We start from the raw sequence: 15,607 nt of genomic DNA on the forward strand, positions 1-15,607 counted from the left end.
GGGGGGGGGGGGAACCACTTTACTCTTTATAGCTTTAATGTAACATTCTGGCCAAGGTAAAACGGCTAGTTCAACATATTAACGAAAATATGCCCTACCAACACATATAGACTAGACTGGCACATATTTCATAGAGAAGCAATTGGAAACAATCAAATAAAGCTTCCAAAAAAGACACCACTTAGGGCATTGGGATAGTTTTTTACTGAGATGAAACTGATAGACTAAAGCACAAAATCTCAAGTATATCTTAATAAATGAAATTTTGAATCTCATCCAAAAGAAACTCACTGATCAATTAGAATTGAAAAATAATCACTAGTAGGAGTCTGTTGGGGATGTAAATGAATAAGCACAGGGTTAGTGTGAACATCTAAAGCAGTCAATCAAGTTTGGAGTGAGAGCATGCCAATTCAAGAAAAAAGGGTCCGGAACTACATGAGAAAAAGAAAGAAGTGGACAAGGAAAATTTTCAGTCTTTCCAGAGAGTGAATAATCTTGTACAATTCTTTTTCTATTAAGTTTCCATTCTTAGAGGTGAAATGTAGTAAGGAAACATTTTCTATTATTAAAATCTAATCCAAAAAATGCAATCTCATGCTCCAGCTTAAAAAGACACTTTTCGAGGATTTAAGTAAACACTTCAAAGGAAATTCACTCACATTTCGATTTTCTTTGAATTGGATGTTTATGAGGGAAGCAGCCCAAGTGAAATCCATCATGAGAAGCCAACTGTCCACATCAATATTCAGCAACACAATTGTCACTAAATAAGTCCCTCTGTTAGTCAAAATTCATTGAATTTACTGATATTAACAAAAATACAGAATAAAAATTGATATTTACCCTCGATTGATTGATTACTGACTTATTGCAGGTCCAATTATTTTTTTGGACTAAATTACCCTTTTAATGGTGAAGATATACCCTCGTCACATGCATTAACACCTGATGACATATTATAGTAATTTTGATCTATAATAAGTCAGTAATAAGTCAACCAAATGTTAATAATTTTATTTTTTTGCTTTTTGTTAATATTCAATATTCAACAACACAATTGTCACCAAATGCTGGAAAGAATAGAAAATTCAACTACTAGGCAATCATATGACTCTGGGATGCCCTCTAGAGCTAATAAACCAGACTAAAAGATCTCATCTATTATACATCCAACTTATACACTCTAGACCTATTCTCAGTTAAACATACTTCCATTAACACAAATCTGATTTCAAATTTACCATCAAAGTAAGAGCCAAACCAAATCAATAATCTTTAGAGTGCTAGGAACTACTGAGAAGGACGACAATGAGGCCAAAGCAAATTGTTCCACTAAGACGGGGCACTTGTCAATTGAACCCAAACTGATTGATCTCAATCATTACATATCTTGCACTATGTGCCGACAAATCCATCAAATAATACAAAGTTCATCCTCCCAAGAAACAAAGATTATTCAACAAAATAAACAAAAAAATTCCCAAAACATAAGCGCGCGCACACAAGAACACCTATACTTCAGAAACAATAACTCATTTTCGCTCATATTCCCCAAGAAAATCACAAAAAGATAAATTCAATCATATGAATGAATCACAAAAAACACAAAACCAGAAAACGAGTAGAAAAATACCGGTCGACTAGAAAGTCCAATCAAATGCCTTTGTTCTTGTATGCCTGCACAATTAGAAATACGCCAAAACCTAAATTTAAGAAACTTCATAAAAATAAACACACAATTGACGCACACAGGTACACATATACATACATGCATAGACAAAGAGAGGGAGAGTGTAGGAGAAAGGAACTTACTCGGATGATGAATCAAAGAAGAAGATGGCGAACATGAATTGAGATGGGAATGACTAAAATTAAAAGATAATTCAATTTTCCAGTCGAAAATATTATATTTCTCTACAAATTTGATGAATAGGGTTTTCAATTTTGCTTACATTTTTCTATACTCTGTTGTATAGGAGCAGTTTCTAATCTGTTCGCTCCTTTGAGAATTTTGACCAACAAAACAAAGATGGCAACCATCCACATCACACAGCGTAACAAAATAATATATAGGGATATTTACATTCCCTTCCCTGGGATTTGATGTAATTATACATAAACCTCTTGTAGTTTAAAAAATTATATCTAGCACCCCTGAGTTTTGTTTTTATTTAACAAATAAGCTCCTCCGTTAGTTAGAATTCACTGAATTTGTTGACATTAATAAAAAAAACCAAGAAAAAAAATCTTTATTAACATTTGGTTGACTTATTACTGACTTACTGTAAATCAAATACTTTTATGACCAAATTACCATCATAAGTCTTCAGGTGCTAATACATGTGAGGAGGTATATCTTCAACGTTAAAAGGGTAATTTAGTCCAAAAAAATTATTTAACCTGCAATAAGTTGATAATCAATCAATCAAGAGTAAATATATTAATTTTCATTCAGTTTTTTTTTTATTAATATTAGTAAAATGAATTTTGACTAACATAGAAAATTATTTGTTGACAATTGTGTTGCTGAATATTAATGTGGACCGTTGGCTTCTCATTATGGATTTCACTTGGGCTGCTTCCCTCATAAACATCCAATTCAAAGAATGTCAAAAAGTGAGTGAATTTCCTTTGAAGTGTTTACTTAAATCCTTTAAAGGTGTCCTTTTAAGCTAGAGCATTTTCTGGATTAGATTTTAATACTAGAAAACGCTTCTTTACTACATTTAACCTATAAGAATGGAAACTTAATAGAAAAAGAATTATACAAGATTATTCACTCCTCTGGAAAGACTATGAAAATTTTCCTTGTCCACTTCTTTCTCTTCTCATGTAGTTCCAGACCCTTTTTTCTTGAATTGGCATGCTCTCACTCCAAACATTGATTGACTGCTTTAGTTGTTCACACTAACCCCGTGCTTATTCATGTACATCCCCAGCAGACTCCTACTAGTGATTATTTTTCAATTCTAATTGATCAATGAGTTTCTTTTGGATGAGATTCAAAATTTCATTTATTAAGATATACTTGAGATTTTGTGCTTTAGTCTATCAGTTTCATCTCAGTAAAAAACTATCCCAATGCCCTAAGTGGTGTCTTTTTTGGAAGCTTTATTTGATTGTTTCCAATTGCTTCTCTATGAAATATGTGCCAGTCTAGTCTATATGTGTTGGTAGGGCATATTTTCGTTAATATGTTGAACTAGCCGTTTTACCTTGGCCAGAATGTTACATTAAAGCTATAAAGAGTAAAGTGGTTCCCCCCCCCCCCCTCAAATCTCACTTCTTGAAAATTATGCCAAGGCAACCAAGCTTGCCCATTTCCCCAGAATAATTGTTGTATCTTCAAGGTTTATCACTGGAACCCTTCTCTTAATGCTTTTTTTTTATGCATTTCATGGTTAGTAGGACTTGGTTGTGAGGTTCTCTCCGAAATTACAAATAAAAGGAAAAAAAAAACCCTCAGTTCTAAGTTTTACCTGATTTATCCTTGTTTAGTTTGAAAGAAATAAGCAAAATTATATGGTACAAGAATATAGAGGAAACTTTTTTTGCATCTGTTGTTATGAATTGGTGTATAATTTTAGTAGAAATTCTAGTGTGTCAATTTGTTCTCAATGTAGTATGTGTCAATATTTTGATGCCTTTGTTCGAAGAGTATGCATATAAAACAATTATTATTGAGGATGATTATGCGTTCATTTTGATTATATTAATTAAAACATATTGACTTAGAAGATAGGATAGCAAAATACACCCGGATGATTGATAGTACCTGTCTTTATTAAGTTTAATGAGTAATGACAACCAACCAACATGAAAATCATATTTCTGCAATCAGTAACAATTGTTAGAGTGAATAGTTGTGTGTTGGTGATATAGCAGTGGTGTTTGGCTTTTACTCCGTAACACTTGCTAAATTAAGTCATCAGTCATAATATCCAATTCATAACACGAAATATAATGCTGGTAACGACAGTGTTCACATAATGGAAAGTCCTCTCACATTTTCATAATGAAACATATGGCTAATTCCCAGCTAAACTTATGATGGGTGCATGGTTTTTACCTATTCAATTGCAGACTTTTGATTTTGTCATAAGCTGTATCCACCCCCAAGTCAGACCACTTTATGGTCCCATTGTAAGATGTAAACTATTCAATTAAATAAGTTAGAGCCCTGTGACTAGTTTGATGTAATTTGACATGAACTTAGTGAAAAATATCCGAGGCCAAAGCAAAATGTTCAACTAAGATGGGGCACATGTCAATAGAACCCAAACTGATTGATCTCAATCATTACGTATCTTGCATTATGTGCCAACAAATTCATCAAACGACTCAAAGTTCATATTTCCAAGAAACAAAGATTATTCAACAAAATAAACAAAAAAATTGGCAAAACATAAGCGCGCACACAGGAACACCTATACTTTAGAAACAATAACTCATTTTCCTTCATATTCCCCAAGAAAATCACAAAAAGATAAATTCAATCACATGAATGAATCACAAAAAACACAAAACCAGAAACCGAGTAGAAAATGAGTTACCGGTCGACTAGAAAGTCCAATCAAAAGCCTTTGTCCTCATTTGCCTGCACAATCAGAAATACGCCAAAACACTAAATTTAAAAAATTTCATAAAAATAAACACACAATTCACGCACACAGGTAAACATATACACACATGCATAGACAAAAGGAGCGAGAGTGTAGGAGAGAGGAACTTACTCGGATGATGAATCGAAGAAGAAGAAGGCGGACATGAATCGAGACAGGAATGGCTAAAATTAAAAGATAATTCTATTTTCCAATCGAAAATATTATATTTCTATATAAGTTCGATGAATAGGGTTTTCAATTTTGCTTACATTTTTCTATACTTTATTGTGTAGGAGCAGTTTCTAAACTGTTCACTCCTTTGAGAATTGTGACCAACAAAACAAAGATGGCAACCATCCACATCACACCGCGTAACAAAATAATATATAGGGATATTTACGCTCTCCTTCCCTGAGATTTGGTGAAATTATATCTAGCACCCTTGAGGCCTTCTTTCATTTAACAAATAAACTCCTCCGTTAGTCAAAATTCACCGAATTTGCTGATATTAACAAAAACAAGAAAAAAAAATCTTTATTAACATTTGGTTGACTTATTACTGACTTACTGTAGATCAAATACTTTTATGACTAAATTACCATCATATATCTTCAGGTGTTAATGCATGTGAGTAGGTATATCTTCACCGTTAAAAGGGTAATTTAATCCAAAAAAAATTATATGACCTGCAATAAGTCAGTAATCAGTCAATCAAGGTAAATATTAGTAAATTCAATGAATTTTGACTAACGGAAGGACTTATTTGGTGACAATTGTGTTGTTGAATATTGATGTGGACAGTTGGCTCTCATCATGGATTCACTTGGGCTGTTTCCCTCATAAACATCCAATTCAGAGAAAATCGAAATGTGCTTGAATTTCCTTTGAAGTTTTTACTTAAATCCTTGAAAGGTGTCTTTTTAAGCTAGAACATGAGACTGCATTTGTTTTGTTGGTCACAATTCTCAAAGGAGTGAACAGTTTAGAAACTACTCCTACACAATAGACTATAGAAAAATGTAAGCAAAACTAAAAACCCTATTCATCAAATCTACAGAGAAATATAATATTTTTGATTGAAAAATGGAACTATCTTTTAATTTTAGTCATTCCTATCTCAATTCATGTTCGCCATCTTCTTCTTCGATTCATCATCCAAGTAAATTCCTCTCTCCTACACTCTTGCTCCCTCCGTCTATGCATGTGTGTATATGTTAACTTGTGTGCGTCAATTGTGTGTTTATTTTTATGAAATTTCTTAAATTTAGTGCTTTGGCATATTTTTTATTGTGCAAGCAAACGAGGACAAAGGCTTTCGATTGGACTTTCTAGTCGACCGGTAACTCATTTTCTACTCGCTTTCTGGTTTTGTGTTTTGTGTTTTGTGTGATTCATTCATATGATTGAATTTATCTTTTTGTGATTTTCTTGGGAAATATGAAGGAAAATGAGTTATTGTTTTTGAAGTATAGGTGTTCTTGTGTACGCGCGCTTATGTTTTGCCAATCTTTTTGTTTATTTTGTTGAATAATCTTTGTTTATTGGGAAGATGAACTTTAAGTCATTTGATGAATTTATTGGCACATAATGCAAGATATGTAATGATTGAGATCAATCAGTTTGGGTTCTATTCACAAGTGCCCCATCTTAGTGGAACATTTTGCTTTGGCCTCATTGCCGTCCTTCTCAGTAGTTCCTAGCACTCTAAAGATTATTGATTTGGTTTGGCTCTTACTTTGATGGTAAATTTGGAATCAGATCCGTGTTAATGGAAGTATGTCTAACTGAGAATAGGTCTAGAGTGTATAAGTTAGACGTATAATAGATGAGATCTTTTAGTATGGTTTAATGTTTTTGATCTACCAAACATTAAAAATTACCTTCTACTTCGATAACAAGGTTGCCATACATCCTCTACTGCTCATGAATTGTCAATCTTGTAGGTAGCTAATAAACAAAGGTCAGCTCAGAGTCACCTTGCCTTGCTACACAGTTGTCTTGAAAGAATTCAAACCAATAGAGAAAAGTGCTTGTCAATGAAATCATGCTGAAGAGTTTTTAGCGCTAGAGTGAGATAACTTATAATGCCCCCATTATTTAAGCATTCCTTACAATAACAATCTGAATGGGAACACCACTTACTGTTTATTTATGTATTTATTTTTGCTTCAAGTTATGCAAGAATATTAAACTTCATATTCTCAACTCAAGTAGAGGTTTAACATTTCTAGTTACATAAAGATTCCAGAATATGTGCATATGTTAACTATAAGGAGCAACCTCATGCCAATCCACAGACAGCACATGAAACCACAATGAAATTCAGTTGGTGATGATTAGATACTTGTACAGTGTAAGAAGATTTACCTCCACAATCCTTGTTCTCAGGATCAACATAAGAATCTGGAAGAACACACAGAACACCAGGCAGACCTGTATACAACCAAGGGCCAATATAAAACAAAAAACAAACAGAACCCGATCAGACATAGGTGTTTAGTTAGCAATGAAAGAAGCAAGTCCTCGTTATGAAACTATCCAAAACCAACCTTCAAGGTTGTTTGAAGTCTCTTCATCAATCTCACACACGAACCCAAAGTACATCTCAGAAGACACATTGTATATCCTCTTCTTCGCCTCCTCCTCACTATAAAAAACACAAGCTCACACATTAAAACTATAGCAAATACACAAGGGGGGGAATGTATTGCGCAACAAGAAATTAGCACAGTATTCGCCATTTCCAATAACATTGTTATATAGCACCATATTTCATACCAACACATTAGACCTGCGCACTTTTCATTTCAGCAGCCGTATATAGTGTTCCAATGCTAGTTTTTCTGAAAGGATTGTGTCTGGGCTTTATAAAATACATATTTGTGCATATTAATAAAAAAAAATTCAAAGGCAGAGGAAATATCATAACATCAACCTTCCGACGACTTTAGCTAGGGTTTGAATATAACAATCGATCATCTGCTGTTTCGTGGCCCCTTCACCACCAGGCTTATCCATCAGTACAAGCCAGCGCTCATAATCGCATCCCGGGAAGAGAGGCGCCATCTCGGTGGGCGGAAGGTCACTGAAGTTCGATTCGGAATTCAGCGGCGAGTATGCGGAGCCCGACCTGTTGACTCGGCACCGGACCTGGTTGATTCTGGTAGAAGAACTGAAGCGGACCGCGTGGGACAATGCGGGTGTAACAGAGCGAGTTGTAGAATTCGGGATTCGAGCGAGACCAGGGAGTGGCGGAGGTTTGGAGACAGTGGACCTTTTGTGGAGGAGGAGGGAGGCGGTGGCTCCGGTTGATCGAACGGTTAGGACCGATTGGGCGATTGAGCCAGCCATTTTAGGGGTGAACCGAGAAACGGGAAAACGGATGTGGGTTTTGGGAGGGAGCTCCGAGGGGTTTAGATAAGTAAATGCAATGGGGAGCGTATTGGAGGCTGCTTGGAATATCAAGTGCGTGCAGTGCCAACATATCTGCCAGTAACTAATGGAATTTTCAGTTTTGTTGGATTCAAGTCGCGATTGCCTCGAAACGACTCTTGGCGGAATTGGAGAATTAATAATTAAAAAAAAATTTATTAATTACATTCCATAAATAAATTTAAAAATTTATTAATGATAAAAAAATACAATTATCTGTCATAATTATACATTGTCCGTAATCCCGATTTGACATATTAGATTATCTTGAATTACCTATCATTTTGTTAGTGATCATCGTCTTTCACGCGTTTATAATCAATTTATCTCAATTGAATATGTATTATTTAGCTTCAAAAATAATAAGTAGAAATACAAAAAAATATGAAAAATCAATTTAAATTTCGAAACATTCAAATAATCTCATCAAAATGAACACAGTGAGCATCTGAGGTTCAAATTGTACAATCTAATTTATTCCGTTTTCGCTTAGTAGTTCAGATGTGCATTAAACGTGTTTATGTTGAAAATAGATAGCTGAAGTCGCATGAAGCAATTTTAGAAAAACATAAAAATCCGGCCTGCCGGATTCGAACCAGCGACCTAAGGATTGCTATGGGCACACTACAGTCCTCCGCTCTACCAACTGAGCTAAGGCCGGTTTTGTTAAGCCTACGTGTGTATATAATATATAGCCGAAAACAAAATAAAAATTGTTGACAGTCACTATCATCCAATTTTTTATGAAATCATGTTTCTAATTTAGATGATATATAGGCATTAATCCCATATCAATCATACTTGAGGTGCTTTGCACTCTGTAACTTACAAATTCTCATTTTTTTAATTAACCATATTGTGGATATCAAATCATAACATTGATAAATTGAATTAGATAATATTTTATACAGTGTAGCATCAATTGCATTACATGCCATATTATATAATATTTAAAATTTGCTATGAATAAACTGCAAAATAACTTAATTTAACTGTCAAATCTCGTGAACATATGTCAAAAATATCGATTTTGTCCCTTTTTCCTTTTCTTTCCTTCTTTTCAAATGGAAGAAGTGACTCAAATAAGGTTAACAATTTTGATGTGATGTGTAATTGAATTTCATGAGAGTCGCGTTACGATCTCTCCATAGTTTGTGATTTTCAAATAACTTATAAATCCATCTTATTAACGCCAAATTTCTTCAATCCGACTCTGATGAGTTTTAAAACCTTATTCTATATTATATATACAGTGGGAGCATTCTTTTGGTGTCTCACTTAATTTTGGTGTGTCAATTTTTATTTTTCTAGTATTTAATTAATTTTCTTTATTCTCTTCTTAACTTTCTATTTTCTATTTTCTCAACTTCCACATCTATTTTTCTTCTGTTATTTTTATTATTATTATTTTCATATTTTGTACTTGCTATTATTTTATTAACTTAATTAACCTATTTTTAAAATAATAATGTTCTTTTAAAAAATCATATTAATTCATGTAAATGTGCCATGTATACTTGTATATATAGACTTATCGTGATTATTCGATTATTTTAATAAATATAATTTACATAAAATCTTGTGGTCGGAAAAAATCTTTAAATAATCACCCTTCATTCATAACGTACAACTTTAATTACATTAAAACAAGGAAATTGTCGGTGTTAATAACAATATATATTTTGTAAAATCCCTAAAATAACCTTTTGGATTCTTATGTTGGCTTTTAAGTGGTAGGTGCACACTTTCTTTGGACCCACAAAACTAATTTAAGCACCTTCACCATGTTGGGCCTCCCTTAACATTTATGTAGTCTTGTAATGTATTTGTGGATATAAATTATGGTAAAGCATAACAAGTTTTCTTGAAATTTATTATAATTATAAATATTTTTTCGTTTAAAAATGATAGATACTCCTTTAATTTTAATATTTATCTAACAATTAGCTCAATCTATTAATTTTTGTCAGTTTTTTATTTTTTATTTAATTATGAACTGACAAAAATATTCTTATGAATTATAAGTTATAATTTTACTTATTTTAAAAAAATAAACTTAAAAAGCTTTATGGGCTAAAGGTTTTTTTATAATTTTTTATTTTTTCCCATCTCGTCCAATTTTTGTATTTATTATTAAAAAAAAAAATACAACAAGAGAAAAGTTGATAATTCCACACCTTCATTTAAGAATTACATAATTTTATGAAACAGTAAAAAATATTTATAATTTTCAAATGATAAAAAATATATTTATAACTATGTTATATTTCAGGGAAACTTGTCGATAATTTCTCCTGTAAATTAGCAGCTATTATTTGAATTAATGGTTTGCAGTAGCATTGAGATTTTCGCCTTGGGATGATTGATGTTCGTTTGCAATCGAGAAGAAGGTAAAAATTCGATTTTTTAGTGACACATTAATACATATTTTCAAGATAATTTTCTTTTATCTCAATAATAATTTAATATTTTAAAATACGAAATTATATATATTTTTTTTTTGCTGATTTGGAAAGATCAAGATTAAAACATGTTGTGGATAAAAATGCATTTTACTTTATATTCATAATTTGATCATGTAATAAGAATGATGTTACTATTCATTGATTGAAGTTTATTACCAAGATGGGAGCAGAACAAATTGACAAAATTAAAAAGGTAATATTGAGATTCTATTAAAATTTGAGGACGATTTTGTAAATTCTACCCTACACCAACCCCCCCGCACAGATTCTAGTGGGCCGGCTGGAAGGGTATTTCCGACCACCACGTGAACCACGAAACCATGAGCTTTATCCGGCAAGATCCCCACATCCACGTCAGCTCGAAAGAGACAGGGGAGAGAGAGAGAGAATCAAGAAGGTGAAAGAGGATGCCACCAAACCAAGAAAAGGACATTGCAATTTGCAATATTCTTGAGCTCACATTGTGCCTATATATACCCCCTCTTCCCTCTTACAAATCTTTCTTTTCTCTCCTCTCTTGCCTGGCCCTCCCTTGGAGCAGAGCCCTGCAAAGGTACAATCTCTCTCTCTTTCTTCTGTCTTTTTCTTTATTTTTCTTTTTTTTTTTTGTATTTTGTTTTTGTTTTCTTTGTTTACGTCTCCTTGTTGATTAATTTACATGCTTTTCATGATTTTCCCTTTCTTTTCCTTTGTGGGTTTCTTGGGTTGTGTTTGTCAAGGGAGTTGATCTTTTGATGGTTTCAGCAGTTGATGGGGGCAAAGGGATTGTAGTTTGTGAGAAAGATTAGTGGGTTTTTCATTTTGGATTAAACTTCTTAAGTTTCTTGAATTTCTTTTGGCTCTATGCATGGCAAGGCTTGTTTGACTTTTGTTCTAAAATGCATGTGTTATGATGCCCGTGTGGTTTCCTTTTGTTGGATTCAATGTTTATATGTACCAGGTTTGCAAGACTTAAGTGAATTCATGTTGTGACCTGGCAATGAGTTGAGTCGATAATGGTTACCGCAGGACTTTGGGAGCATGTATGATGGTATCCTTGCATTACGGAATAAATGTCTTGGAGAGTTTTATGGAAAGTTTTCGTGAGCTTTGAGCTTTATAGGTATTATGATCATTAAACTATTTATATTTAAGTGTGCATTTGAGTATTAGACATACGAGTGATGGGGGTTCTTTGATGTCTGAATGTGGTATGAAGGTGAAAAAGCGACTAGAAAGTCTTGAATCTTGAATATAACATGATTAGCAGAGTATCCCGGGAATATAGGTCCCTGTACCTTGTATAAATTAGTGAAGTTGGGGCAATAGTTCATCTCTTATTATATGTAAGAAGTGGTTAGAAAACGTATGATCCTTTGCTCGTAGTGCTATAAGATTGATGCAACCATGCTATGGACCTTATTCTCTAACTGGTTCCTCATAAAACATTGGGGGGTGGTGGCGGGCACTTTTCTGTGTCTGTCGCATTTCAGGCATCCTTGTTGGGAGGTAAAACTGGAATACGAATTCTGGTCTTTGAACTTTGATATTCACATACCTTTGCTAATACTAGATTTCAGTTGCTCCAGAGAATGAAAAGTTTTGGAGATTGTTACAGTTATAGGACTTTTGTCAGTGTTGGATACTTGGACATACAACGTTAGTTCATTACTCAGCATCAAAGTTAAGTGATTCCCTGTTATGAGACTGGGCAATAACATAATATGCTGTCTGCATATAAAAATCTGACATAATTTGATGGTTTCCGAAGAGTAAGATTGCTCCCTTATCAAGCAACTGGTAGAACAAGTAATAAGGCATTGATGGTCTTTGGCTCTAACAGCAGTGGCTGGCTGCATAACTGTTTTTCCTGCTTCTAGACTTTTACAACTAGTTATGCTACTGTGAGGTAGTGATTGTGAAATGTTCGAAATTCTTATCATTCTCATGGAACAATTGATTGGATTTGACCTTCCAATCAGACTTGATAGTTTCATGAATAAAAACTCTTAACAATATTGAAGGGTAAATGATCCTTAGTCTGCTAGCATCCTTACGAAATTTCTACATCAGTTGGAAGTTTAATGCTTATCTTTGATTCTTTGTCTTTCGATTCTCTTTGTTTTCAGTGTACAGTTTTTACCTTTGGTTAGTTGCTGAATTTGTCTATACATGTCGAATTTTTTTTATTGGTAGAGTCTATGGTCGCCATGCAACTCGGTTTAGGACGGCTTGAACGGTTTCCTTGTTCTAGTTTGCTTTTGTTAATGTCTTTTCTCCCCTTTCTCCATGTTATTGCCCCCAGGTCCTGCTATCTGAGGAGTGTTTGCTAGCACCAAGTGGCCCATTTACTGCATGTACTATCTATTTGTATAATTAGTAAGTGTTGTTGGCTTTACATAATCTTGAATTCATTTATTTAATCTCATTGAGATTGTTTTACAACCTTTTTCCTCTCTCCCAAATTCGTTATTGTTGAAGGAAAATCTCTTTTATGCAGATCATTGTTTGTTTACCACTTTGCTTACTTTCATTCATAAGACTTCTCGACACAAACTCGAAACGGCAGTTGAAGTTTACTGTTTGCAGACAATTACTAAAGGGGAATGGTGACATGATGGAAGTCAACAGCAGAAGAACTTCCCACAGCAACGACAAGAAACCTTTGGAAAATTCTACACCTTCCAACCAACAGAAAAAGCCCACAGAGAATAGCCCGACTAGTTCCGTATTTGTTAATCATGGTAAGTCTTGCTTATACTCTTTATCTGACTAAGTCGGAAATTAAGGTATCGTTTTCTTTAAAAGAAGATCATATTTACTGGAAAAAAAACATTTGAGATGGATTGTTCCTTTTATTGATTGAACCGAATCATAATATTCACGATGTGCATTTTTATGATTATTGAGTCTGCTTTTTTTAATGGTATCTGAAATGCTGATTCAGTAATGTGTCTAAATCTGCTATGTAGCTGCGATTGCATGGAACGAGGGCAGAAGAAAATGGGTTGGAAATGCATCCCAGAGGTCGGGAAGAACGTCCAAGGATCAAATTATAAGGTACTTTAAGTAATCTCTGTTTCACCCATATTAGAATTTAGACTTCATCAAATTGCTTCCTGTTCTTGGATGTTCTATCCATATAGACGATTCTTGTATGAAGTTTCGAGCAACTGTGGCACATGACAACCTGCTGCTTTCTTTTCCTGTTGTTTTTCTGTACATGGGATGAAGTGCTGAACGAGCAGTTTGATTTATTTTCCCAGACGAGGGAAACAGAGTAGTCATAATATGTATTTTCCCCGTATACCATAAGACATAACATGTGATGATGTTTAAGTTTTCAGTTTATTTTCATTGGTATTCTCCACGTTGATGCCTTTCATTGCTTTTGCAGCTGGTCGACGACCTACGAAGACCTGCTCTCAAACCACGACCCATTCCCTGAGCCAATTCCGTTACCCGTAAGTCACCTGGCAAAATCCTCCTATGAGATGCACATTTCTGGGCTCTCCCTTTACATGCTCCATGACGTTTCAAATCCTCTTTTAACTGCACAAACACATTTCTTTTTCTGGAGAATCCCATTACATCATTTTGTGCATTTTCATAGGAGATGGTCGACTTCTTGGTTGATATCTGGCAAGATGAGGGGCTCTTTGATTAGATAATCTTATTGAAGTTAGTTTCGGGCCACCAACTCGGGCAGAAAGATCAGAATTGTTCGTGGGATGAACGTTCTCCGACTCCATGTTGCAGAATTCACTGTAAACATTAACTAAACCAAGAAAAAGACTCTTGCTCTTCAAACCTTCGGTTGCTCGGAGAACCTCATTCATGGTTGTTGTACAATATATGAGTTGATCAAACTTGTAGTCCTAATCTTATAGTTTGTTAGCTTGCCTTCTTAGAATACCAGAAGTGCTGACAACCGAATATTTGAGCAGTAAGTTTAGCAGTTTGTGTCTAAAAGTTGTTGTATCATTGTCGTTTCAACAGTGCACACAACTGAAACCTGCCACTCTTGCAAAATTTGTGCATATGGACGATCGCCGTCTGGTCTTTTCAAAGAGCACTGCTGTCATAGCATATGCCAAACGTCGGAATCAATCAGCAAGCTCTCTAGTTCATCGAGCTCGTTTACAGGGTTGAGCTGAGTTGGCCTGGTTGATGTGTCGAGCTTGAACTGAATCCATGGCTATGCAAAGGAGCCGAGCCAATGGCTGTGTGCGCAAAGAAATCGTGCTTGAATTGATCCTATGACTTTGTGAATGAGACACGCATATAGTTTTCTAAAATTTCAAGGTACGAGTTTAATTCAAAAATGACATGAGAAGCTGACTAACCTTTAGGTTTGTCGGGAGATTTTCAATTAAAATTTTTCAATATTTAAGATAGTTCGGGTGTGAGATCGACGGGAATTATTTTAGATAAAATGGTATATTTTGGTTCAAAATAATTTTGAGTATTTATAGGGCTAAAACATTTATATTTGTATGGATTTACTAGTTAGAATCTCTGTGTTGAATGATTGACAACTGATGATAACGGGTCATTGGGTCAGGTACAATCCGACCCGAATAAAAATGCCGAACTTCTTGTTCCTATTTGAGCATTTGAAATCTAAAGGGAGTGGCTTTTGTCCTAGAGATGACTTTCTTGCTAAAGTCCGTGCTAAATTCCTAAGGAGAGAAATGTCCTGTTTTTAAATTTTGTTCAGATACTTGAAATTTCATAAGGGACAATTTTATCTTGTAATTATTTAGAATATCCAAGAAATAGTAATAGACCGGACCGGCATACATTGACGAAACGGTACCTTCATAACTAGTCATCCATAATATCAAATAAATAATTCTCGATCTTTGGAAATAAAACATATAAAATTATTAACATAGGACAAAATTATTGCCCATGTTTATTTATAGTTAAATTATAACTAACTTTTATGAATCATTCCGTTCTCACGACAGAGAGAGTGTTGCTCCTTTTTGCCACGTTTTCAAGAGCGCCACGTTTCATCCCATTCCGAATCTCTAGACCGTTGAGTCGGACCCACGAACCAGATGTGTACATACACACACTGAACGTATATACGCCGTTCACCTATATAAATGCATCTCA

The 15,607-nt window shown here is 34.3% G+C and overlaps 2 protein-coding genes and 1 non-coding gene across 6 annotated transcripts in view; 1 reads left to right on the plus strand and 2 right to left on the minus strand.

The window, feature by feature from the left end:
- Window positions 1-7,830, minus strand: part of LOC105166581 — a gene marked incomplete at its 5' end in the record, with an annotated part of 11,287 nt that extends 3,457 nt beyond the window's left edge. Inside the window, 5 exon segments of the mRNA XM_011085979.2 lie at window positions 663-732; window positions 1,637-1,680; window positions 6,975-7,040; window positions 7,157-7,254; window positions 7,543-7,830. Coding sequence (XP_011084281.2) covers window positions 663-732; window positions 1,637-1,680; window positions 6,975-7,040; window positions 7,157-7,254; window positions 7,543-7,830 — 566 coding nt within the window.
- Window positions 8,615-8,700, minus strand: TRNAY-GUA. The gene is given in 2 exon segments: window positions 8,615-8,650; window positions 8,664-8,700. It is a non-coding gene; the product is annotated as a tRNA-Tyr (tRNA).
- Window positions 10,897-14,479, plus strand: LOC105166582. 4 transcript variants are annotated; one of them, XM_011085983.2, is made up of 6 exons: window positions 10,929-11,057; window positions 12,789-12,862; window positions 12,984-13,227; window positions 13,456-13,543; window positions 13,881-13,947; window positions 14,097-14,479. In XM_011085983.2, exons 3-6 carry the CDS (start codon window positions 13,098-13,100, stop codon window positions 14,148-14,150), a joined length of 339 nt encoding a protein of 112 aa, XP_011084285.1. In that variant the 5' UTR covers window positions 10,929-11,057; window positions 12,789-12,862; window positions 12,984-13,097; the 3' UTR covers window positions 14,151-14,479. The 4 variants fall into 4 exon arrangements, with proteins under 4 accessions (XP_020551061.1, XP_011084285.1, XP_011084284.1 ...); XM_011085982.2 differs by having other exon boundaries at window positions 13,073-13,227; XM_020695403.1 differs by lacking the exon at window positions 10,929-11,057 and adding an exon at window positions 11,586-11,606 and having other exon boundaries at window positions 13,073-13,227.

The sequence above is a fragment of the Sesamum indicum genome, linkage group LG7 (genome assembly GCF_000512975.1).
Source record: "Sesamum indicum cultivar Zhongzhi No. 13 linkage group LG7, S_indicum_v1.0, whole genome shotgun sequence".
Taxonomy (NCBI): Eukaryota; Viridiplantae; Streptophyta; class Magnoliopsida; order Lamiales; family Pedaliaceae; genus Sesamum; species Sesamum indicum.